Source organism: Hibiscus syriacus, unplaced genomic scaffold (genome assembly GCF_006381635.1).
Source record: "Hibiscus syriacus cultivar Baekdansim isolate YM2019G1 unplaced genomic scaffold, ASM638163v2 tig00116962_pilon, whole genome shotgun sequence".
In the NCBI taxonomy this organism is placed as follows: domain Eukaryota; kingdom Viridiplantae; phylum Streptophyta; class Magnoliopsida; order Malvales; family Malvaceae; genus Hibiscus; species Hibiscus syriacus.
The window spans coordinates 7,929,743-7,956,676 of NW_024063488.1; the positions used below are offsets into that span (position 1 = coordinate 7,929,743).

Consider the following 26,934-nt stretch of genomic DNA (forward strand, 5'->3'; position numbering starts at 1 on the left):
ACGGACGAGTTTTTGAAATCGAAGAGTAATTGTTGCTGCATTTCAGAAGGCGTTTCTAAAGCGAAGTTTGTTTGTTTGTTGCTGAAGTCGAATCGAAAAGTATGTTGTCGAAACCCTAATTTTTTATTATTACAGTAATCGCGATAGGGTTTTTTATGTGTTGTTTGGGGTTTTGGAGTAAGGAAGCATTTGGGACCGATTGCAGGTAGAAATAGATATTCAAGGAAAAATATAAATGTCGATACTTTTATTAAATATTATAGGTAGAAAATGATATTATAGGTTGTATAAATGTGCCGACACATTTTGGTGTGGCCATTCAAATTCTTTTGAAGAAAACCGTTTTACCACAAGAGTAGTTATCTATATTTGTATATTGAAAAGTGTATGTAACAAAATAATTTGATTTGCGTAAACTGATATATGAAGGAAAAATGGAGTCAATGGGTTGGAAAATTGTTGGTGGAGCAGATGACTTTGAAATTGAGGCCGAGACTCGAAAGCAACCAAAGGGTGGATATATGTACTTCTAGTAAGTATCAATGTCTTTTTGTTATTATTGTTGAAATGGTAATTGGATTAAAGTATCGATAAACTTTAAATTGATTACAAATTTTAAATGTTAACAGTATGGCCGAATGCAAAAGGATGAAGGGAGATGGCACACAGAGCGGTTCGGTATGTAAAATGAAATTGACATTGAGTAGTATTAGTATTTAGTGTTAATGTATTGATTAAGAAACGTTTATGTTTAATATTAGGTGAAAAAAGATGTGAGGTCCAAATGGAATTCAATGAGTGATGCTGAAAAGGAACCTTACATCACACAGTCAAGGAATGATAGTAAAGAATACAAAGAACGGAGGAAAGCACATGAAAATAAGGTATTCATTAAACTGTAAATACGTTGATACAAAATATATAAGAACTATAACATTATATATTGTTAAAAAATGTAGGAAGTGTCGACAAGGTGCAGCATTAAAAGGGTGAATTATTAATTAAACACCTTAAGGAGAAGGGTCAGTTGAATGTGCTGAGAGAAATAGGTTTTGGATCGTTGATCGGAGTAAGGGATCGACCTATTCGGAGGGAATTGTGTCGATCCTTGATGGCACAATTTGACGTCAGTCAATGTATGGCTAAGTATGGTGATTATTCATTCCCTCTGGGGGTATCGACTGCTGCAGCCGTATTGGGGGTACAAAACAAAGGCAAAAGTGTTATAGAAGTCTGTAGGAGTAAGAACTGGAAAGCACTTGCCTCCAAATATGGTTTGAATCATAAGGTGACATATACTGAAGTTGAAGAGGATATCAAAAGTGGATCTTACTTGGGGGATGAGCTGAAGGCCCGAGTTCTATTGTACCTTGTCGGGATATTTCTTTGTCCAACGGGTGATACGTCAACGAACAAGGAATATATGAAGCTCATTTGCGATGAAGGCTTGAAGGGTGAATTCAATTGGGCTGAATATATCCATTCGAGATTGATTGAATCAATAATCACCTTTAAAAAGGGCAGCCAGAGATACCTCAAAGGGTGCATAGCTATCTTAGAGGTAAATGAGTTGAATCACTTTTTTGTGTTTTTATATAAAAATATAAATTTTATTATAAATGCAGGTTGCACTGTTCGATTTTGGTCGGGCTGTGAGGCAGTGCCGGCTTATGAAAGAACCGGAGTGGCACGCATCCGTGCATGGGGGAAGGAAGAGGTGGTTAGAGTGATGGTGAAGTTGAAGTTGGATAGAGAGAAGAAGCAAGAAATGGTAATAAATGTAATTAAATAATATTAAGAATATAATCAATGTCTTAATATTGTAATTTAATTTTTTGAAGGTTATTGGCAAGGATGTAGAGGAGGCAGTGGAGGCAGAGGAGAAGAAAGGAGGGATGGTTGTATTGGGGGATGAAGGTGAGTGGGACGACGGTGAAGCAAAACAGAGTAACTTCGACATTTTGATGTCTGAATTGGCTGATATCAAAAAAATCCAATTTGAAATCATGCAAAGACAATCAAGAGTCGAAGAGAAACTTGATCAAGTCGTAGAGAAACTCGAGAGAGTCGAAGATACACTCGAGAGGAATAAGGGGGTAGTGGAAGGAAAAATAGATGGAGTGGTGAAAGAAGTAGAGGTGTTGAGGGGTGAAGTGGTGAAAGAAGTTGGGGTGTTAAGGGGTGATATTAAGATGGTGACGGGAGAAAAATTTGAGGGAGTGGTGAAGGAGGTTGTTGATTTGAGGAGTGAACTTACGGGGGTGAAGGGGGTGGTTGATAAATACTCGGATGAAGGAGCTCAATTGAAGGGTGAAATAAAAGATATGAAGAGCTATGTAGAAAAAAAGTACGATGAACTGAAAAGATATGAAGAAGAAAAGAGGGAGGAGGAAGAAGAAGAGATGGAAGAAATGAGGAGGAAGGAAGTCGATGTCATGTATACACCGGAGAGTGTTATAGCAGCAGTTTTGGATTCGGAATGTCCTGCACCCCAGAAGAAGAAGCAGAAGGTAAGTTTAATAAAAGAATACTTAATTTGATTTTTATTATGTTGTTGTGACAAAAATTTGTATGCAAAATTGTAGGTTGAAAAAGCGGATATTCCAACCGGAATTGATGACATCGAAGCTGCAATTTGTGATTATTTATGGAATAGCGAGTTAGAATCGGGGTAAGTGAAATATATTGTTTTGTGAGTGATATTTAAATATTTCATGACAAGATATTAATCCTAATGATTCATACAGATATTCTGTAATATCAATGGGAAATCAATTCGCTACTGTATACGACATTGCAACGTTGAAGCCTACGGAATGGGTTGGCGGTGTGGTAAGTAGAAAGTAGAAAATAAATAAAACTTATTGAATATGTTCTGATTGTGTAATTAATTTTGTTAGGTTATCGATTTGCTCGCCTGGACCATATGCTACGATTCTCAAAAGTCACACCGGAGGATTGGCTACCTTCCATACCTCTTAGTGGTGAGTTAAATTAATAAATATTGAAAAGTAGTGTTATAGACGGTAAATTAATAATGTTTGTTGCGTAATTACAGCAACAGGCGTTGGAAGCCAACAACAAAGAAAGTGTTGAGAATATTTCTACCTTCTGGGGTGTCATATTGGATAACTATGTGAAATTCACCGACTGTGAGAAGGTAAGACACCATACCAATTGCAAATGATGTTTTCGGATATAGAATGTTGAATTTTGTCAAATTGGGTGTGAAATTTGTTGCAGATAATGATCACAATAAACTACCATAATTCACATTGGTATCTGTTGGTGTTGGATATGGTAGATCATGTTGTAACAATATATGATAGTATGTTTACAACTGAAGCAGCTAAACAGAGAGTGAAGGATGCTAAGAGATTGGTATGTATATCTGTATGAAAGGACATTATGTAAATTATAATGCATAATTTTTTTGGTGCATAACTTCTTCTATTTTAATGCAGATTAAAATATTAGATTCTTATAATAAGAAACGCATTTGGGTTGAGTCATGTGGATCTCTAGGAAAGTATCCCTTGAAAAATTTCAAATTTGTGGAGCATAAGAAGAATAAGCAATTGAATGGGTATGAGATGTTATCACAAATAGAAAGCTTAATTTATGCAGTATTCATCATAATTGACATGTGTGGTTTTCAAATTTTGTAACAGATATGATTGCGACATGTATGTTATGATGTGGATGGAATCGATCGGTTCTACAGGGGCAACTGGTGATTTTGTAAGTGGATAGAAAAAATTGTTTGTGGTAAAATTGTTAAAAGTCGTAGATTGAATGCTGTAGTTGACAATACTTAACGTTCTGACAATTTGAATATAGGTTGTTGGAGACTGGGATCGATCGCGAGTATTAAACGATCTCGTAAGCCACAATCAAAATGAACGAAGACAGGAGATAACAAAAGCTGCAATATTACATAAGAATAACAAAAGAATGCAATGATGTAAATGTCGAGTTAATTTTGTATAAGATTTATAATTTTGTATACGATTTATATTTTTGTATGTGAATATAATTATGAATGAGATGAGAAAAGTTAGCAGTATGTTGTTGTACATGTTTCTTATACACATTAAGGGTCATGTCGATAATTGGAAGTAAAAGGCAAATTTACAATATGGCCAACAGGGTGCACCCATAAAGTGTCGATCCATATATAAAAAAGTGTCAATCCCAAAATCATCGAACCCAAAAGTATAATGTAATATGTAATTTTTCAATCTAACCGGTACAATTACACCGGTTTTATGAGAGAATATGTCTAAATAATGTGTCGACACTAATATAGTTTGTGTCGATACTTTTTTCCCAGAATGAATGGAAACAAGGTGCACCCATAAAGTGTCGATCCATATATAAAAAGTGTCGATCCCAAATTCATTTTGTATCCATTATTTTAACATATAAGCGTAGAACTTTAATCTCATTTTCTTCATGTTGTAGAAGTTGTCCTCAGAAGAGGATTATTTGAATTTATGCAATTTTGTGTCGACAATTTTGTTGTTGCCCTTTGGTCTTCAAAGATGAGGTTAGAACATGTTTGAGGCAATTGAATTACTGTAGTCAAAATCGTTAATATACATTTGAATGTTAACATTCAAACTTGATTACAATCTCAGGCATAACGTCGACCGTGTACTTGAGAAACTACCTGTATTTTCCGAGCATTTTCTATTCGTGTGGGTAAGATGAATGTCATTACAGTTTGCTGACTTTTCGTTGTCTATGATTCCTACATATTTATGTTCGACTGTTTGTGAACAGGATCAAAAAAAATGCAAAACATACGATTCTGTTACCTACTGTAAAGATCTCAATGATGTTTGGAACGCGTGTCCAGATTTTAACGAGCTAAATACACTTTTGGTCGATGATTCAGCGGAAAAAATGATTTATAATCCAGTAAGTTGCATTTATGCAATATGTTTTTCCAGTTGAACAGGTGTTCAGACATTGATTATTTTAACAACTTATGTGTTTATATAGAAATACAATTACATATGTCCACATACCTTTGACGCTGCTTCCCATTCGAACGACAAAGCTCTAGGTATGACACAAATTTATTCATGCTTATGCGAATTTAATTTATTGTTAGTAAAATTGCACCTCATTAGTTTGATAATTGAAATTATTTATGTATGTCCTCAGAAAAAGGCGGAAACATACGAGAGTATTTGGAAAATTTGTTGAAGGCCTCTAATGTTCCGGACTTCGTTAGAAACAACCCTTTTTCATCGGATTAATTTTGTTTGTCGGTACATTATTTGAACATTCTTGTGTATTTATAATTTGGTGTGATTATATTGTGTGTATATTTTCATTAATTATTCCATATTCGCTTCTATGTGTACATATACATTTGAGGATTGTTGAAATATCAATACTAATATATTTTACATCTACTTGCAAATGTATCGAAACACATGACTATAACATTGTTTTCGATATCCACAACAAAGTTTTCACACTTTTTAATATTGTGTCTGTACTTTATGTCCAGAATGAAAGAAAAATGTGTCGATACCATTTAAAAAAGTGTCGATTGAAAAAACATCGGAACCCAGATTTATAATGTAATAGATAATTTGTAATATAACCGGTATAAAATACCGGTTTTATGAGCGAATAGGTCTACAACCTTTATCGACACTTTCTAATATTGTGTCGGTACTTTATGTTCAGATTGGAAGAAAAATGTGTCGATACCATTTAAAAAAGTGTCGACATTTACACATCGGAACCCAGATTTATAATGTAATAGATAATTTTGTAATATAACCGGTATAAAAATACCGGTTTTATGAGCGAATAGGTCTACAACCTTTATCGACACTTTCTAATATTGTGTCGGTACTTTATGTTCAGATTGGAAGAAAAATGTGTCGATACCATTTAAAAAAGTGTCGACATTTACACATCGGAACCCAGATTTAAGGTTATCTTTTGAGTGAGTTTTAAGATATTAATTTAGTAATTATAGGCGTCTAATGATTAATTTTTTACGTTACGGTATATATTATTATTAAATTAAAAATTCTTAATATTATTTTATAAAATATAAAAACACTCAACTAATTTTTTGTGCAAATGAAATTATTAAATTAATATTGTAGGTGGAAAACATGAAACATACTTAAAAAATATTGAAACATAAATTACATATCTTTAAAAAAAGTATCGATCCTTTTTATAAAAAGTATGGACACTTTCAACATATTATAATAAAATAGGTCCATATTGGAAGAAAAATGTGTCGATACGATTTAAAAAAGTGTCGACATTTTACACATCGGAACCCATAATTATAATGTAATAGATAATTTTGTAATATAACCGGTATAAATATACTGGTTTTATGAGCGAATAGGTCTACAACCTATATCGACACTTTATAATGTTGTGTCGGTACTATATGTCCAGATTGGAATAAAAATGTGTCGATACCATTTAAAAAAGTGTCGGTAATTTGAAGTAACGCGGTTTTTCTTCCTTCATTCAAAATATTTATATGTACATACAATAGGAGTGATGTTGATACTTACGATATATTATATGGAGATCGTTGTCATTCCATTCCGTCTTCGAAAAAATCAGTTGATGTAGGCTGTGTGCTTGTCCTCAAACTAAGCTTGACTTGAGGACATGTTAGTTTGTTATGCCCCTCACCGTTGCAGTACCCACATCGCCTAATTTTCTTCTCGACCTTGTTCTTCGGCACTTCTTTTCGCTTGCGTTGTTTTCGTTGAGGGTCACGAACATTGTTTACTACAATGCTCTGGTTGACTGAATGATTCAAACCAAACGAGTTTTCTAATTCTTCTATTAGTTTTTTCATCTCATCTCTTGCGGTTTTGAAAGACTCGTCTGTCTTTGATGCAATGTAGCATAACCTACTTGACGTTGAACGTAGAGCAGCGAACCTTGCCATTTGCATCACTTCTGGAGACACATTCAAATCAACATAGCTGGGTGCAGAAGCCTTCGCATCATTAGTCCACCTACTTTGAATCAAACTCCCGGGCAAATATGTGTAGTCCAATTGCTTCAAAATGTGAAGTTGATGGCGACACGGAAGTCCAACGGTCTCTAATTTTTTGCAGGAGCAAATTAGAGTTTTCGTACGAGAATCAAACTAATTTCAAATTTCCTATTTTTTTCTGCGTACTTTGACAAAATATAATGTTGACATTCATCTGATAAGGACTTAATCTCTGCCTCAATCCGGTACAATGTCTCCCGTATAAGTTCATCTTGGAACACACGAAAAGATTCGCGGGTAAAAATCGCAGCGGCATGGCTTTCAAGGTCGACCAGTTTTGTGATCTGGAAGGGCTTCGTATGGGAACTTAAGTAATCCGCTTTCAACTCGTTCATACGCATTCTACTAATTCCATCTTCAATTGCACGAACAACATCTAAATATGTCTTCTTGTGTTTCAGTGCAATAGCTAGTGAAGCATTCATAGACTCGCACCTTTGTGTTGAGCGAATATTGGCAAAGAAATGACCGGTTAGATATGCTTGTGCCCATAAGTGTCGTGTATTTCCCTTCTCAATCACCCATGGATGCTTTTGGACGTTGAATTCTGAAACAATCGAACGCCATTGAATATCAAATTCCTTAGTTGTCCACCAGGAAGCCATGCATTTTGAGAATGCTGCTGTAAACTTTGGGTCACCAATGTTAGCTTGTGCATTGCGAGAAAGATGCCAAGAACATAATATGTGCTTAGCATAAGGGATAACAGATTTGATAGCCCTCTGCATTGCCCTATCCCCATCGGTTACAACAGAAATAGGTGATTTATTCATCATGGCTTCTAAAAAATTCTGTAGCACCCACTCGAAAGATTAAGACGTTTCGTCAGCGATTATGGCAGTGGCAAACACAATTGTGTTATGGTGATGATTGACACCAACAATAGGCATAATTGGTCGACCATACAAATTATCTTTGTACGTTGTGTCGAACGCAATTACATCACCGAAGCATGTGTAATCCGATCTCGATGTAGAATCCGACCAAATAAGATTATACAATGCCCCCGATTCGTCTACCGAGTATGTCATAAAAAACCCGGGATCATCATGTTTCTTATAATCAAAGTAGGCAATAAGCGCATTCACATCCCCATCGACGATTTCCTTTGCTTTACCTCTTTGAAGTGCATTGTAGAGGTCTTTATGTGTAAATCCAACATTATGATAGCCCCCTGCCTGCTGCGTTAAATAGTTCATTACTTGTGACGTGCCAACACCGACCTCTTTCAATGTTGTTGCCTCATCGATATCAGCCTTACTTACAGCTCGATTAGAACGCATAAATGGTGTCATAGCAGATGTGCACAATGCATGATTATGTTTCTGATCAGACTTACTTATAACCCACTGATCGTTTGTATTTGTTGCTGTAACTACGACTCTAGCCTTACATCCTGTTCTTGTGACTGGCGTATGAGCACGTTGACGATCAACAGTATTGACTTTTGATACTCGAAACCCTTCTTTGGAACAACAAAATTCTTGTGTCTTCACATTCCCTTCCACGTCAAGCCGTGTTGTTCCCTTACGTGCACTAAACCCATGTTCCCGTGCGAATCCCTTGTAAAAGTGCCAAGCTTGATCACGTGAACAGAAGAGCTGACCAACCAATCTGTCAGATTCATCAACATTATGTACTTCATGGCATTCCTCGGTTGGCTTAACATTGTCTACATCAGTATTATCCATGGCAAAATTTTGTTGTGCAAGTTCAGTGCTCCAGGAGTTGATGGATATGTAAACGAAGGTTCATTTTGAACATGTTTCTGTCGTGCTGCTTTCAATAGGATGTGGCATTGGTAGTGGTAGTTAAAGGGTGGGTACAACATTAAATTCGCAGTACATATTTAGGTATGTACAATAACTACAAGTATATTATCATTTTAAATTCGCAGTACACTGTTAAAAAAATTGAAACATAAATTACATAAGTTTTAAAAAAAGTATCGATCCTTTTTATAAAAAGTATGGACACTTTCAATATAATAGGTAAACATATGATGTAATAGGTACCCCTTATATAATGTAATAGGTATCGTTTATATAATGTAATAGGTAGTGGTTATATTGTAAAGTGTCTATCCTTTTTATAAAAGTGTCCATACTTTTTTCACTGTGGAAAACATTAATTTAAGGTTATCATTTGAGTGAGTTTTAAGATATTAATTTAGTAATTATAGGCGTCTAATGATTTATTTCTTACGTTACGATATATATTATTATTAATTAAAAATTCTAAATAATATTTTATAAAATATAAAAACAATCAAATAATTTTTTGTGCAAATGAAATTATTAAATCAATATTGTAGGTGGAAAACATGAAACACTGTTAAAAAAATTGAAACATAAATTACATAAGTTTTAAAAAAAGTATCGATCCTTTTTATAAAAAGTATGGACACTTTCAATATAATAGGTAAACATATGATGTAATAGGTACCCCTTATATAATGTAATAGGTATCGTTTATATAATGTAATAGGTAGTGGTTATATTGTAAAGTGTCTATCCTTTTTATAAAAGTGTCCATACTTTTTTCACTGTGGAAAACATTAATTTAAGGTTATCATTTGAGTGAGTTTTAAGATATTAATTTAGTAATTATAGGCGTCTAATGATTTATTTCTTACGTTACGATATATATTATTATTAAATTAAAAATTCTAAATAATATTTTATAAAATATAAAAACAATCAAATAATTTTTTGTGCAAATGAAATTATTAAATCAATATTGTAGGTGGAAAACATGAAACACTGTTAAAAAATTGAAACATAAATTACATAAGTTTTAAAAAAGTATCGATCCTTTTATAAAAAGTATGGACACTTTCAATATAATAGGTAAACATATGATGTAATAGGTACCCCTTATATAATGTAATAGGTATCGTTTATATAATGTAATAGGTAGTGGTTATATTGTAAAGTGTCTATCCTTTTTATAAAAGTGTCGATACTTTTTTCACTGTGGAAAACATTAATTTAAGGTTATCTTTTGAGTGAGTTTTAAGATATTAATTTAGTAATTATAGGCGTCTAATGATTTATTTTTACGTTACGGTATATATTATTATTAAATTAAAAATTCTAAATAATATTTTATAAAATATAAAAACAATCAAATAATTTTTTGTGCAAATGAAATTATTAAATCAATATTGTAGGTGGAAAACATGAAACACTGTTAAAAAAATTGAAACATAAATTACATAAGTTTTAAAAAAAGTATCGATCCTTTTTATAAAAGTATGGACACTTTCAATATAATAGGTAAACATATGATGTAATAGGTACCCCTTATATAATGTAATAGGTATCGTTTATATAATGTAATAGGTAGTGGTTATATTGTAAAGTGTCTATCCTTTTTATAAAAGTGTCCATACTTTTTTCACTGTGGAAAACATTAATTTAAGGTTATCTTTTGAGTGAGTTTTAAGATATTAATTTAGTAATTATAGGCGTATAATGATTTATTTTTTACGTTACGGTATATATTATTATTAAATTAAAAATTCTAAATATTATTTTATAAAATATCAAAACAATCAAATAATTTTTTGTGCAAATGAAATTATTAAATCAAATAATTCAAATTGAAAATTAAACAACAAATCAATTAAACATTGTTGTGGGTACATTAATTGAACATTGTTATGGGTACATTATTTGGATTAATTTCGTTGAGATGGGTTATGTATAACAAAACAATCTATCTCGCATGTGAGTACTTTATTCCAACCATGTGACAAGTGTGACAACTCCATCAACTCACAACTCAGCTTTGAACTCAATCAATATTGTCTTTTAGCTTGATGGTTCATAAAGCATGTTACTTGAACAGTATGAATCAATTATGCAATTTTCATGTTCAATTTAACACTGCATTTCAAATTCATTTCATATGTAATTGGAGTTTGAATTTAAATTTCAATTTGAGTTTGAATTTCAATATATATTTCGGCTCCACTATAAATATTAGCCCAAGCCAATATGCATGTTATCATTGATTATTCCTAATTTCCATTGTTTTTTTCCAACGTATAAACGCGAGGGAAATCCCGACCATTTTATTTTTTGGTCAACTTTAAAGCGTCAGAAACGTTTCGGGCGTATGATCTGGGTGGTATACAAGAAATGTAACAAATAGCAACTAAAATCATAAGTTGAGTACCACCCAAATCATAAGTATGAAATACTTCCGATGCTCATCAAAATCCAAAGCTCATATGGTGCCAAGCAAAAGGAAATCAAAATCCAAATCTCATATGATGCCAAGCAAAAGGAAATCAAAATCCAAATCTCATATGATGCCAAGCAAAAGGAAATCAAATCTACAACTTGAGTTTGAACATTGATATGATATGTTCAGTTGTTATCATGTTGGGATTTTCTCGTTTTTGATTGCTTGGATAGTTGTTCTCTTGCTTCTTCAAGTGTTCTTAAGGTTATCCTTTGAGTGAGTTTTAAGATATTAATTTAGTAATTATAGGCCTCTAATGATTTATTTCTTACGTTACGATATATATTATTATTAAATTAAAAATTCTAAATATTATTTTATAAAATATAAAAACAATCAAATAATTTTTTGTGCAAATTAAATTATTAAATTAATATTGTAGGTGGAAAACATGAAACACTGTTAAAAAAATTGAAACATAAATTACATAAGTTTTAAAAAAAGTATCGATCCTTTTTATAAAAAGTATGGACACTTTCAATATAATAGGTAAACATATGATGTAATAGGTAGCCCTTATATAATGTAATAGGTATCGTTTATATAATGTAATAGGTAGTGGTTATATTGTAAAGTGTCTATCATTTTTATAAAAGTGTCCATACTTTTTTCACTGTGGAAAACATTAATTTAAGGTTATCTTTTGAGTGAGTTTTAAGATATTAATTTAGTAATTATAGGCGTCTAATGATTTATTTTTTACGTTACGATATATATTATTATTAAATTAAAAATTCTAAATATTATTTTATAAAATATCAAAACAATCAAATAATTTTTTGTGCAAATGAAATTATTAAATTAATATTGTAGGTGGAAAACATGAAACACTGTTAAAGTATCGATCCTTTTTATAAAAAGTATGGACACTTTCAATATAATATAATGTAATAGGTAAATTTGCAATGCTATCGGTATAAATATACCGGTTTACTTATAAAATAGGTAAATATAAGCGCTACCTATTACATTATATAAGCGCTACCTAGTATGTTATTGTACTTTATAATATTTCCGGTTAAATAATATAACATAACCGGTCTAAATTTTAACCGGTCACTTATTTAACCGGTCACGCCGTATATTAGCCGTTTTGTAGGCGCCGCACCGCAGAACCACCCCTGTTTCCCTACCTTGTTTCCCTATTTATTCTATTTTCTTCTCTTTTTTCGCGCTTTCCTTCTAGGCTTCTGTTCTGTATTGGGTATCCAGTAGAGGGAGCGCTGGCACACGCTGTCTTTTGACGCGTGTAGGTGGACGTTCACGTTCGTTGTACTTGTACTGCACGTCTGAATGCGATGAAAGGACGGCCGGGTGATGAAAAAGTCTCTGCTTTGGCACAGTCAACAGTTGACTTCTTTACTTTGTCAGAGAACTTTGCCCACGTGGCTTCCGTTTACTTTTCTTTCGGCTTCAAGGGCCGATATGTAAGGTCCATGGTTTTCTTGTTTTGGGCCTCTTAGTCCAGTTCTTTAAATTTGACCGAAATTACCAAATAATTTGATAAACAAAAGGGCATCTTGTAAAGTTTTGCTTTCATAGCAGATGTGTACATGTAATTTTTGTTTGTGTTTTCTTGGGGTGGTTACGAAAGCGTAAACAATTGAAATGAAAACATAGTCATCAAAGTGGTGGCCAACGAAAGAACAGAGAATGGCCGAGTTATTACACGAAAATTTGATCAAAGCTCTCCACTTTAAAGCATCATTGTCTCGAAAACATGTAGCAAACCCGAATAACACCACGCCAAACACACGAGCAGACCCCTCTCAGGGGTAAAGCTTAGAAACAAACAATAACAATATCAATAGTTTTCGTAATAGAAATAAACAAGAAAATGTTAACTCAACTCTATATATATCTCCTCCCATGCCAAGCACTAGATGGTTTGTCAGAATCAACTTAAGTGGAGAAATGCTGAGGCATAAAGCTAGATAAGAAGACCTCCAATCAGCTCCACTTCTCCATCTGAAAAGTTGCATATCATGGAACTGTGAAATATGGTTGCTCCGAGGTAACCCGTCACCTTTGCCATTTCTCTGAAACAAACAAGATAGGGGGGAAGCCATAAATGTTTTTTAGGGCTGAAATTGAACTATAATTTTTTTATGGGAATCAAAATGAAATGTTATCGCTGTATTAACTTGTAACTTTTCTATTTTAGGACTAAGTCATAACTTTATCACTTGGGGGGGGGGGGGATTTTACACCTTGGTGTAAATTCCCTGATAAGATTGTTTAATCTGAGCTTACTTGTATTCAAGTAGCAGATATCTGCTTGCTTGAATGATGAATGAAATTCAATTATCTAAAATGAAAGGGACAAAGTGTACTAACAAGGCGTAAGAATTAAAGATATTTTAATGTTAAGAAGCTCAACAATTAAAGCAAGAAAGTGAAGAGTAAGCTAAGAACATAACATGCATAGGATTTGTACCATTTCCTTTTGCACCCTGATGGGATTGAGAAATTGGTCGCTGGATCCTTGGAGAACCCTGCCTCCCATTAGCGGCAGGTAAGGAATGTCTCTTCTTGATATAAATGTCTCTGTCATGCACATCTGGACTTGATCTTGGTGAGGTCTTTGCATTAACCTTAGCTCTGGCAGATTCCGTGGCATGCATGAAATGGGGAAGAGAATTGCTGCTGTTACTATCTCTCGGCTCACCGTCAATGTTGTCGGGTCTTCCTGAACCTTGAGAATTACGTATCTTTCCATTTTTTTTATATTTGGGCAATAGTTCCATACTACTTCTTGCTCCACTATCACAATCTGGAGTCAATGGAGAACTCTTTGCAGCAGACAAGGACTTGCGCTTTTGACAGCTCTTGTCCTTTTTCTTTCTAGCTGTCACTGATACCTCACTAGAAGGTGTTCTTTGGGATTCTGGAACAATCATATGGCACTTGGGCGAGGCTTCTGGGGATAATATGTATGCTTGATTACCCATCTCAGAATCCAGATCTCTATGCAGATCAGGTGTGCCTTTCGGTGGCTCCTGCGCTACTTGAGGGGAGTCTGCAACAACTAAATTCGCCAATGCACCACTAGCATCATCCAGTTTCTTGGGCTGATCAGCAATAGATGGAGAAGAATCTGGCTGATCAGCAAAAGACAGAGAAGAATCAGTCATTCTGATTGATCCTGTATTGTTTTCTTTAACATTCAAATCCTTAATACTGTTAGAACTAAAATTTTCTTGCTCAGAAACTTTTGCTCCATATTCATATCCTATGGTTCCAACTTCAGATATATCAGGTGAACCGAGAGTGGAAGTAATAGAGATTTCAGCCCCACATTCAGAGTCACTGCATTGAACCCCCCTATTCTTGACTGCATTTTCTGTGATGCTTCGTTTGGTTGACCTGCTTATCGTATCTGCCTCAGATGACAGAGTATCCAAGTTTGATTCATCTTCAACATCTAGGTGGGATGAATCAACCGATCTACTTGAATTGTCCGTTGAACTCAACTCCTTAAATTTTGTTTGAGCAGCAATAAATGAAGGACTACTTACCTTTCTTGACCCAAATGCAAATTTCATTGGCTCTGCTTCCAGTTGTTCAGAAGCAAATCTTTTCGTAGAATGTTTGGATTGTTCACTCTCTATTTCCAGCTTGTTAGAAAGACAACTGCCCACTGTTTGAGAATGTGCATCCGTTTGCATCATTTGATCTTGTGAGTTTATCTCCTGAGAGTTCTCATTTAGGTCGGATGTAATAGTGTCACTCCGAGGTTGGTCCATATCATCCATTACTGGAGAGGAAGTTCGCTCGCATTCCTCAAACTTAAAGTTGGCTGCATTGTCAGTGATCAGATTCTCTTCACTCTCTGATGATACCAATGTCTCCCGTACATCAGTTTTTGGTTCGTTTGACTCGGAGATCTCTTCAGATGGAACTGTTGCGGTAACCGGAGTCTCATAATTGTTGCTTTTCTCCCATTCTGGTTGTTCCATAGTTAATTTGACGGTCGAAGAATATTTAGGTGATGGCACAGACATCCACCTCTCCAACCAGCTCCAAGCTGAGTTTGGTTTCAATGGATCGCACTTGAAGTGGATAGGTTTGTTCTTGGGTGTTGAATCCATCAGCTGCAAGTGCAATCAAAGCAAATTCTGAGTACACTGCGTAGACATAGTTTGGCAGATAGATGGCAGCAAACAGTTTTTTTTTTAAATGAAGCAAAAGACTGTTGACATAACATACCTGACGAGCAAACTTACTGCTAAGCAGCTTCTCTATGGAAGTATAAGTTGCATTTTGTTTTATTGCTGAGCTTCCCTGCTTCAGGAATAAAATGAAGACTGATGGCTAAAACTAAAAAAAATAGGAATTACTGAAAGAAACATATTGCACAAAATTCCTAAACATACTGTTCTCTACATATTTCAAGGTGATTTACGTTTTGTCATATACAAAGTGTAATTGATTAAACGAACATCATGGAAGTAGGGACATTAGCCTGTAATATCTGAATGTATTGCACAGCTAGCCAGAAAATAAATAAAATCCTATTAGATTCACCTCTCTCTGAACAGTATGATTTTGCAAATTACAGAGAACTCGCTGTCCACCGGCCCTTGTTTAAAATTTGATTGGTGTTTGAAAATAGAACATGCTCATAGATTATATACTTAACTATAAGCAATCATAGATGCAAAGACTAAAAGGTAAAATGTTGTAACAATCCTAAAAGTGAAAGAAAGCATGTCACCAATCAGTAAAATATTAACCAGAACATACAGGGGAAACGGTCTAGTGAGCTATGATTCCTAATAATTGATTTAAGCTTTCAGAATTACCAAATTTTGATTGTCATTATGGAGCTTGCCATCCAGCCTATTTTCAGCATAAAGCCCTTCTTGCGATAGACGAGCACGAACAAGAACTTGCATCTTGACAATGGCTTGAAGGCAACGTAATGTCCCCGCAGCATGCCTCCGAACCAAGTGTCTCCTTACAGCAGCCTGCAACTTCACTAAATTCTTGAGCTTTCCTATCTCTTTATGTGCCTGAAAATGATTGCATAATATAAATTGTACGGAAAGTTACGAATTGGAAAGTTTAAATCCACATTGGGAAAGAAATAATTTACCAAGAACCCTCTGATAGCAGTCTGTATGATAATAACAACAGATTCGTCAAGGTTGGCATCGTCTTCAGCCTCATTTATGGTGATGGGAACAGATTCAGGCATCTTAGGTTCCTCTTGGGTCAACAACTGAGATTTTTCTTCAGTGTATGCCATAGGTATAAGAAACTGAGATTTTTCTTCATTGTATGCCATAGGTGTAAGCAACTGAAATTTTTCTTCAGTGCACTCTTTCGGTCCTACACACATAGATCCTTCTTCAATGTACTCTTCTGGTGTCTTCACCTGAGGTTTCTCTTCACTGTACTGAATGGATGAAGTTTTCTCAGGAGCAATGGATGCATCGGGATGTTGAAAATTGAAACCGGCAAATTCCGAACTTTGCTCAAGTCCAGAAGTTGCTTCCTGTATAACAGTGTTGCTAAGCACCTGATGATGATCATATCTCTTTCGAAAGCTCCATCCCTTTTTATCATTTGGTCTCTTACTCTGGAAGGAAATTTGAACAGCCTAATTCAGCTCAAAAGGAGATGGAATCATGGAGAAAAGAGGGAGTGTTTAAAGAAAACAATGGCACTACTTTATATGAATTGAGATGCTCTTGATTGTAATTTCTACCCAGAAAGTACTGCTTTATTCAACTTGTAATAATCACCGTATTCAATAGAAACTGGTACATCACTACTAACTATGGAATCCTAACGAGGGCATATCGATTCGTCTACTACTGAATTTTCATTTGTCCAAGAGACAGAAACACATCGTAAGGTTGAGTTTTCGAAATTGAAAATTGTCAGTCATTTGCAATCATCGATAGAATCACTAAACACGGGAATAAAAAGGTAAAGAATCTAGCATTATTGCACATTACGATATATAGCATATATGAAGAAAAAAAACCATTAAAAAAGATAAGAAATTTTAAAAAGCTTCTTATGTTTGAAACCTGTAACTAAATAACAATTGCATAGCAGAGATTCCGAAAGTAGTGAGATTTAAAAGGCATCTTCGACATTGCTGGTAAATATGCAAAGACGAGTTATCAGATAAAGCAGTGCAATAAAACAAGCTTAAAAAATCCGATTCCACAAGCAAATCTACAAGTTAAACAATGAACTAGCTGGTTTAAACTCAAGCATTAACTAAAGTAACTAAAACATCAAATGCAAGTCGAAACAGAAGGTAGAATGGAATCCTAATCCAACGGAAAACAACAAAAAGAGAAACGGCAGTCGTAAATACGTAGAGGATGTATTATGTATACACACATATATATACCTCAGCCTGAGGAACATGAATAACGTCGTCTGTTTCAGCAGAATCGCCGCCGCAAGTGATGATTTTGAAACAGGAAGTGGATTTTCCCATGTTTCTATTCTCCCTTTTTCCCCTCTCTTCTCACTCTTTCTCTCACTTTTAAGTCTTAACTCAAGTGGCTGTGACAGTGACAGACAAGACAGTCCAAATATTTGGTGTGTGGTGCGGTGTTGGAAATTGTAAACAAAAGAGAGACGGACCTCAAACCAATTCCTTAAATGTAGAATTGTTCTTTACATTGGAATCCGCCACTTTATCATAATGCCAGGTCAGGTCCATTGCTTGGCATCTTTCTAACCGATTCAAAAAGAGCTACCAAACTTTGTTGTGTCCGAGTCTGAGTCTGAGTCTGAGTCTGAGTCTGAGTCTGAGTCTGAAAGAGTAGATACTCTTTACCAAGTATAATAAATATATATGTTACCCAGTTCGTCAGTTGTCACGAGATTCTCGAGGATTCGCAACGATATACTAATTATATAGTACTGCTAGTCTTGAAGAATTACCCAAGTTTAGCGGTGAAAATTTATTACACGAAATCATTTTATGGTATTAGTTCATTAATGTAACTCGGGAAAAACATATAGTAGGAGAGGTAAAATGTGGGAATCTCCTCTAACAGGCAGTGGTCCCTCTTAAAACTAATGTTTATATTTATCCAACCAGTAGACAGATCTTTTGTGTTTTTTCTGTTTCCAGGTGGCAAATGCTCACCTGGGCCAGCTACAGGCATATGTCCTGTTTGGATGCTGCAAGTGGGATAACCCTAAAGATATAATGATACTATTTTTTCTAATGCGAGTTGCTTAATGATTAATCAAGTCTTACTTACTAGTGTAATCATTCTTCTTCCTTGATGCTTAACTTAAGCCAATAGAACTACAGAGAAAAGAACCTTTAATTATAAAATTCCCCAACCAATTTCTGTAAGCTTATTCTTGTCTAATCTAAGCTGTCAAAGTGCATGCTGTTAACTACTACATGCTTTGCATTTGCCCCTTTTAGAATTTTTCCTTTAATTTTTTGAACCGTTTCTTTCTTTACGTACCATCATTGTTTATACCAAACAAAACCAAATCCCATTCATTGTTTTAATTTAATTTGTATTTTTTTAACTATTGAAGTAAAAAGAGGGATTCCAAGGTCATTGAGGCAGTCATATTTGGGAAGACTTTTGTTCAAAGGTTTTGCATAAAGTGCATGGTCTCCAATCCTTCTCAAGACGAAGACACAAATTACACCAACCAATTTAACAGCAATTTATTTAGTAGTAAAACAACATTTTCTTCCCTTTCTTTTTCTTGGATCTATCAGTCTTTTGGTAGCGTGTGATTGATCGGAGTTGGAGGAGGGCTGATTCACAAGCAAAACAAACGTCTTAATCAAACAAGGCACCACCTAGTTGGAGAATATATTTCAGCTAATATCAACCCTGGGGGCATTTTAGGTACAACGGTTTAGTGACTCTCCACCTTTCCCAAACTATTTCTGATTTAATGTTGTGGAACTGGGAGCCAAGCCCGTTCTTAATCGATATAAATGTGGACTTTCAACATCTTTCCCTATTATGCCCATTTAGAATATCATTTCCGGATAATATTAGGCTTTATGCAACCCCGTTTGCTTCAAAAATATCATCCATGCCATTATTCTGTCCAACACGTACCAATGATCAATTCTACGAGGCTTTGTTTATACTTTATCTACTAGGTATTGGGTTTAATTCAATCATCAAGCTTCTTTTATTCTTTATTTTTATATATTTTGTGCTTTTTTAATTACTTGTTTTTCCATTCCTGTTTTAAAGGTCTAAATTCAGCCAAAAACAAAACCTTTTCCGGTTCATAATCTCAGCCAACACCCAATGCCCCAGGCCCATCATTCTTTTGAAAGCCTTTCCACGGTCATTTTAAAAACCCATTTCATAAAACAAGCTTACCGCCCTAGAAATGGAAGATAAGTAACGAAGCCCATCAAAGAAAGCTTCCTTGCTCCCAAAAAAGCACCAGAAGGAAAAACGGAACCAGCTAAGGGGCTAGGACTGGTTAAAGCCCTATTATCACACAAAAACAAGTGTAGGTGGGGTGTATATATGGATGGGCATATATGGATGGACATGGGACCCGAACCCGACCCGACCCTATTAGGTCGGGTCGGATTTTTAAAAAAAAATGGTGTTCGGATTTAGGGTGAAAAATATTTGACCCAAAAAAATATAATTTCACATTATATATTTAAGAATAATTATAATAATACCCCTTTATATATTACTTTTTTCAATCAAATCACTGTTTTTATTGAATAAAAATAATAATTTTATTGAATAAAAATAATATTTTTATTATTATTTCGGGTCGGATAAGATTCGGGTCAGGTGAAATATTGTTTCATGCGGGTCGGGTGGGTCTCGGATGAAGGAGTCATTATTCTCAGGTCGGGTCGGTGGACCAAAAATCTGACCCAACCCGACCCATGCTCATCCCTAAGTGTATAAGAGAAAATACGAATCTCACTCATGGATGAATTTCAGAGGAGAGAGGAGGAATTCAAAACATGAATTTGAGATGATGGAAAATCTGTGGAAAGTAAGAGTGGAGTAAGGAAAGAATTCTACAACCTTTCGTCTTTGCAACTTCACGATGCTTAAAGTGAAATTTATAGCACATGAATTGTTAGGAAGGATTTTGAAATAATTCACATGGCCGCTGGTTTTGTCGTAATGTTTATGAAAAAGAAAGTTTCTCTTTTAAAAGAAAATCCTAAATTACTACTTATTTGGGAGAATTTGATATTTTTTATTTAATTTGATTAAATTGATTTGGAGTTACCATCGAATTTTGAACTAGGTGAGTTGAATACTTAAAAACATCTTTGTTGAGATTTAAGAAGCTCAAAGATCAATCAAATAAGTTTTCCAAGAGAGTGTGAATTGGATTAGAGAAAAATTTTAGGGATTAAGGAGATTTAAAAGATGAGAAAATTGATGCACAATGATTTATAGTGGTTCGACTTCTCAACCAAGTCTACATCCACTACCTTAGCTCTTCACTAAGGATTTTCTAACAAATTCACTAATTTGTTCTTTATTTTTCACAAGATAAAGAGATAACATTTACAAATCCATATCTTTTCAATGGCTAAGATAAAACCACTCCCCTTTTACAAAGGTAAAAAGAATGTAAACAATAAAACCTCACAAGGTAGGTATTTACAAAATTAAGCTCACTAAAACACTAATATTTACAAGATAAAATAATATAAGGCTGAAAAATTATTCTCTTGTGTTTAATTGCTTGGATAGGTGTTCTAACTTTTCTTCAAGTGTCCTCAACTTGTTTTTATAGGTTGGAATGTGTTTGTGGACATTTCTAGCTGTTGGGGATAATTTTTCTGCAAAATAAAACTGCCCAGGAAAGGGAGTATCGGTACTTCTTTAATGAGTATCGGTACTTCCTTTATAATTTTTAAATTAACTAGTTGTTACTAGCCGTTGGGCTTGACCAATATCGATATTATGCTCATGGTATCAATACTACTATGTGAAGCAGTATCGATACCCTTTTAAGTATCGGTACCTATTTTGCATTATGTAATTTAAGCTATTTGAAAAACAACTGGTAGTATTGATATTACCTATAAAGTATTGATACTTCTCTTACCTTTGGTATCGATACTACATGAACATTATCGGTATTGTTCATGCAGTATCTATACTATAAGAACAATATCGATACTACATATCCAGAAAAGTATTTTATGCTCAAATTCTATTTTAATAGACTTTGAATTATTTTTGAAAACTTTGAACAAATTTAATTCAAGTTCAAAAACACGTTGCCTTAATTTGTTATATCAAAATATTATAACACATGGTTCAACAATCTTCCCATTTTTATATAAAGAAAACATTTGGAAAATTATTTTTGGCAAAACTCACCCTTAATAAAACATTAAATAAAAAAGAGAAATATATGGAGAATATTAAAGCTCCTCCTTTTTCATTCTTGAAATTAAATTTTTCAAACTTATATTTCTCCCCTTTTTGTTATATCAAAAATAATTCAAATTTAAAGTTCAAAAATAACAATGAAGAGTAAGTGGTAAACTTGACATTAAAATCATTTGAAAAATCAAAACTCCGCCTCGATAAATGCATTACAAACAAAAAATTTGACTATAAAATTTAAATTTAACCAAATATGAACAAACACGTTAGTAGCACATGAAATTCAATATATCCAATTATAATAAACTTTATGCAATATCAATTGTTGAATTTAAATGCATGTGCATAAAGCTATCCAAAAATATTATGCATTTGAAAAATTGATAACAATTGTTAGAAAGATATTTTTTGCAATAAATAACTTGCATAAACATTTAAATTAAAGTAAAAAATTAAAAATTTATAAAAACAAAGCATTAAAATCAAGTTTGACCAAAATTCATTATGATGAACTAAAATTATTAAAAATCATTAAAAAAATTTAAAATTTCCATCATAATACACTTTTCAACATACAATGAAAAACATAAAATTATTTAAAATCAAAACTCATGCATGCATACAACAAATAGGCAACCAATTAATCAAAACAAAAACATTGAGCTTAGAGGTTACTCATTCCTTTTCAAGTGTGGCTAGAGCATTTGAATATCTTAACTTTCATCACTATTGCTCCCACACTCCTACAAGAGACATTTATTTTGATTTTGGTATCAAAATTGCTTTGGATCATTGAACATTAGTTTCAATGTCCCTTGTTCCTTTTGGAACTCATACTTGTTTAATTTTAAAACGTTTTCCTTTCTTTAAAGGGCAAGTATGTTCCAAATGACCGTGAAAATGGCAATGCGAGCATTTTGCCATTTTTAAACATAATGAGTTGTTTTTAGAAATTAATTCTTTTTCTTTTGTTAACCTTTAAGCTTAACTTTCAAATCAATTTTTTTTGTAAATCATTGATTTTAACTTTTGAAAGCTCTAAATCATTTTTCAAAATTTCATTTTGTTTTTCAAAATCAACTTTTGCTTTCAAAATCATATCATTTTCAACTTTAAATTTTGAAATTAATTATCTATATTTGGAATTCATGGTCTCAAATTTCAAATACAACTCATCATAAGCATCTTGTAACCCTTTAAATGAAAAAGAATTTAAACCACAAGAGTTAGATGATACCTCAAAATCTTCTTCGATAGCCATGATGCATAGATTATTTACTTCATCTTCATCATTGAAGTCATCTTAATCACTCCAAGCCGCCATAAATGCCTTCTTCATACTTGACGTGCCCCTTTCTTTAACATTCGAAGCACACCGGGGACTCTTCTTTTTTGCTTGATTAATACTTCACTTCCTTAAAAATCATGAATCTCTTAAATATTTTGAAGAGATTGGCCATCTCTTCTTCTTCATCATCATCATCATCCACCTCTTTACTTGAGTATTGATTACTCTCATTGGTGGATTTGAAGGCAATGGCTACCTCATTCTTCTTCTTATTTTTCTTCTCTTCATATTCTTCTTCTTCCTTTACCATCAACTCGTGAGTGAGAAGAGAACCAATAAACTCATCAAGAGTGAGTGACTTTAAGTTCTTTGCTTTAATAATCATTGTCTTCTTCGATTGCCAAGACTTTGGGAGATAGTAGATCATCTCCCTCACAAGCTTCTCATTAGGGATCACTTCTCTAAATCCCTTGAGACCGTTGACAATCACGAAAAATCTATCTATCATAGCTTTGATGTATTCATCCGGTTTTATCTTAAAATTCTCATAGCTATGGTTGAGAAGATTAATTTTGGTTTCTCTTACGTCATTGGTTCTTTCATGAGTGACTTGGAGCTTGTCCCAAATCTCCTTGGCATTAGAACAATAGGATACTCTTCTATATTCATTCGGGCCTAATGCACAAAATAGAATGTGCACAGCCTTAGCATTGAGTTGGAACTTCTTCTTCTCTCCATCACTCCAATCTTCAATCTCACATGTTGGAATGAATTATCCTTTCATGATTGAGTTACAGGCTCCAAGATCGTTGGCTTGAATGAAGAGCATCATCCTATTCTTCTAATAGACATAATTTGCTCAATTGAAATAATGTGACTTGTTAACCGGTTGAGAGTCTTCAATGTAGTAAAAGTCGGAGGTCGAAGCCATCTTCTCAGTTTTTTCATGAATTCAAAAAGCTTCTTTTAGGATTGTCTCAAGGTTGTTACACCTTCTAATGAGTCAATCTCTGATATCAATTGTTGGGATTTAAGAAGCTCAAAGATCAACCGAATAAGTTTGCTAAGAGGGGGTGAATTGAATTAAAGAAAAATTTAGGGATTAAGGAGATTTAAAAGATGAGAAAATTGATGCACAAGAATTTATAGTGTTTCGACTTCTCAACCAAGTCTACATCAACTACCTTAGCTCTTCACTGAGGATTTTCTAACAAATTCACTAATTTTTTTTCACATGATAAAGAGTTAACCTTTACAAATCTCTATCTTTTCAATGGCTTAGATAGAATCACTCCCATTTTACAAAGGTAAAAAGAATGTAAACAAAAAAACCTCACAAGGTAGGTGTTTACAAAATTAAGCTCACTAAAACATTAATATTTACAAGAAAAATGAAAATAAGAATGAAAAACTCTTCTCTTGTGTTTAATTTCTTGGATAGGTGTTCTAACCCTTCTTTAAGTGTCATCAACTTGTTTTTATAGGTTAGAATGTGTTTGTGGCCGTTTTTAGCTGTTGGGAATGAATTGGAGCCGTTGGGGATAATTTTCTCCAAAATAAAACTGCATAGGATAGGGAGTCTCGATACTCCTTTAATGAGTATCGATACTTCCTTTATAATTTTAAATCAATTAGCCGTTACTAGCCGATACTATGCTCATGGTATCGATACTACTATGCGAAGCAATGCCGGTACCCCTTTAAGTATCGATACCTATTTTGCATTATGGAATTTGAGCTATTTGAAAAACAACTGGTAGTATCGATACTACCTAGAGAGTATCGATTTCTTCTCTTACCTTTCGTATCAGTACTGCATGAACACATGAACAATATCGGTACTGTTCATGCAGTATCGATACTATAAGAACAATATCGGTACTGCATATCCAAAAAAAGCATTTGTGCTCAAATTATATTTTAATGGACTTTGAATTATTTTTGAAAACTTTTGAAAACTTTGAACAAATTCAATTCAAGTCAAAAAACATTTTGCCTTAATTTGTTATATCAAAATATTATAACACATGGTTCAACAGTCTTTTAAACAATTTTAAGACAAATCATTTTTAAGACAAAAATTGGCTTGCGCTTGCCAAAGATTAATTTTAGGTTCGGGAGTCAATTAATTGGGGGGAAGGGTAAGCACCCTCACAGCGCCCAAAATTTGTACCTAGTCACTTATATGTTGTCACCATAGTGGAAGTTAGAAATACATGTCAAAAACTAAAGTACAATCCATTTTATTAAACGTTGATCAATTTACTTCGAATTATTTGTTAACATATATTCCCTATTTTGAAAATAAATTACGGGATTTGCACATCCTCCAATGGGAAGTCTATCGCATCAATTTATTCTCTATAAAATAAACATTCCCTCTTTATTTAATGGAAACAAAATTATGTAAATCGAATATACATGGAATAAAATATCGAATAAAATAATGAAACATGTTATTAAAGAAATTATACACATTGCTATTATTTAGACTAAAATAAAGAATAATTAATAATCAATTTATTCGAACAACTCTACGAAATTTGCACTATCAGTATAATTAAAGAAGGTCGGAAAATTAAAAATGCTTTTATTTTATTTAAAATAAATTTGAAAAAAGGCATTAAAAGAATATATGAATAAACCATTTTTACTCAAAATAGACTCGATTTATTTCAAGTTCACCTTTCGTTCAAATGTCATCTTCAATCACACTACTTCTATCAAGTTGTGCTTTTCATACCCATTCTACGATAAATATTCTTTAAAATATTCGAATGAAATATTAAAAAAATATTAGTATCAAGTATAATAGATATAAAAAATATCGACAAATAGATATTTTATAAAATGAAATGAAAATAGTAATATATAAATATACAAGGGTTTAAAACACATTTAATAAATATAAAAATATATGCATATATAATGCAATACTTGTATAACATAATAAGGCCTAAAAATATATACATTTATTACATACAAAACTAAATAAAAGAAACATATATGTAATATGCTTACACAATATAGCAAGTAAACGTTTGTGTATGTACAAGTTATAAAATGGACTTAGATGCAACAAATGCAGACATGGAGGGGGTCAAAGTGTGAACTAACAAGAACTAGACAAACCATAAATTTATTACTAAAATAAAAATACGGTAACTTTAAGGCCACGATCACAAGAAAAGAAAACATTAAGGCATAAAATAAAAATATCAGACAATACGAGTCCTGGGAACTCAATAAGGCCATAAATGAAATTTGGGACTAAAACAGAAATTATTAAAATTATACATCGAATGTATAAACAGAACAAAATACAAATAAACAAGCAAAAACGATCAAAACATAACGCATGTAAAATAAAAGGGCAAAATCGAAACTTCATTTAGTGAATAATATAAGATATTACAAAGTACGAACGACCTAAAATGGGATTTACCCATGCTCCAAAACGTACGCCTCCAGCCCGCTAAACGGCGTCGTTTGCACGCTGATATATATGGCCAAACCAAAATCCAAAATCGGCTACTATCCCCTCATTTGCCACCTTTTTTTTTATTTTTAAACAGAGGCCTTAAAAAAAACTCTCAACCCTCTCTTTGTTCTCTCATTTCTTCCCGCCGAGGAAGGTGAACGGGCGCCGGCCACGACGAGGATAAACGCCACAAAACCCCCTTCTTCAAACCCTAGAAGCCCTAAAACAAACCCCTTCGACCCTTACGCCACAAACTCGAAGAAGAGGAGGTTTTACCTTCGGTGGAGAAAGCTCTCTTCACTCCAGTGACGATGCGGTGGTAACCTTCGAAGAGAGAGGTGAGCTATTTCTGTGTTTTTTACGATTTTCTCTCTATCCTTCCTCTTTTTCTTTTGTTTTTTGTTGTTGTTGATTGTTATATGCCTCTAAAAAACGAAAGGAGACTCCTTTCCAATTTCTTTTGTTTTTTTTCTTGTTTTGCATGCGAGAGGAGAAG

General features: G+C 33.6%; 1 protein-coding gene across 3 annotated transcripts; it reads right to left on the bottom strand.

Moving 5' to 3' along the window:
* Positions 1–12,939: 12,939 nt before the first annotated feature.
* On the bottom strand, positions 12,940–26,806 carry LOC120190695 (protein IQ-DOMAIN 32-like). Of its 3 annotated transcripts, none has more exons than XM_039193745.1 (7): positions 26,801–26,806; positions 17,688–17,806; positions 16,413–16,898; positions 16,120–16,329; positions 15,524–15,598; positions 13,734–15,408; positions 12,940–13,353 (listed from the first exon to the last, which is right to left on the bottom strand). In XM_039193745.1, exons 2-7 carry the CDS (start codon positions 17,775–17,777, stop codon positions 13,337–13,339), a joined length of 2,553 nt encoding a protein of 850 aa, XP_039049676.1. In that variant the 5' UTR covers positions 17,778–17,806; positions 26,801–26,806; the 3' UTR covers positions 12,940–13,336. The 3 variants fall into 3 exon arrangements, with proteins under 3 accessions (XP_039049676.1, XP_039049677.1, XP_039049675.1); XM_039193746.1 differs by having other exon boundaries at positions 13,752–15,408; positions 15,524–15,601; XM_039193744.1 differs by having other exon boundaries at positions 15,524–15,601.
* Between the last annotated feature and the right edge of the window lie 128 nt (positions 26,807–26,934).

Bases quoted from the DNA above. Each gene is read 5' to 3' on its own strand.
- LOC120190695 (XM_039193744.1), bottom strand. From the start codon at position 17,777: ATGGGAAAATCCACTTCCTGTTTCAAAATCATCACTTGCGGCGGCGAT. The intron at 16,330-16,412 runs GTAAATTATTTC...AATCATTTTCAG, and splicing joins CTGCTATCAGAGGGTTCTTG to GCACATAAAGAGATAGGAAA. The intron at 15,602-16,119 runs GTAATTCTGAAA...TTATTCCTGAAG, and splicing joins ATAATGACAATCAAAATTTG to CAGGGAAGCTCAGCAATAAA.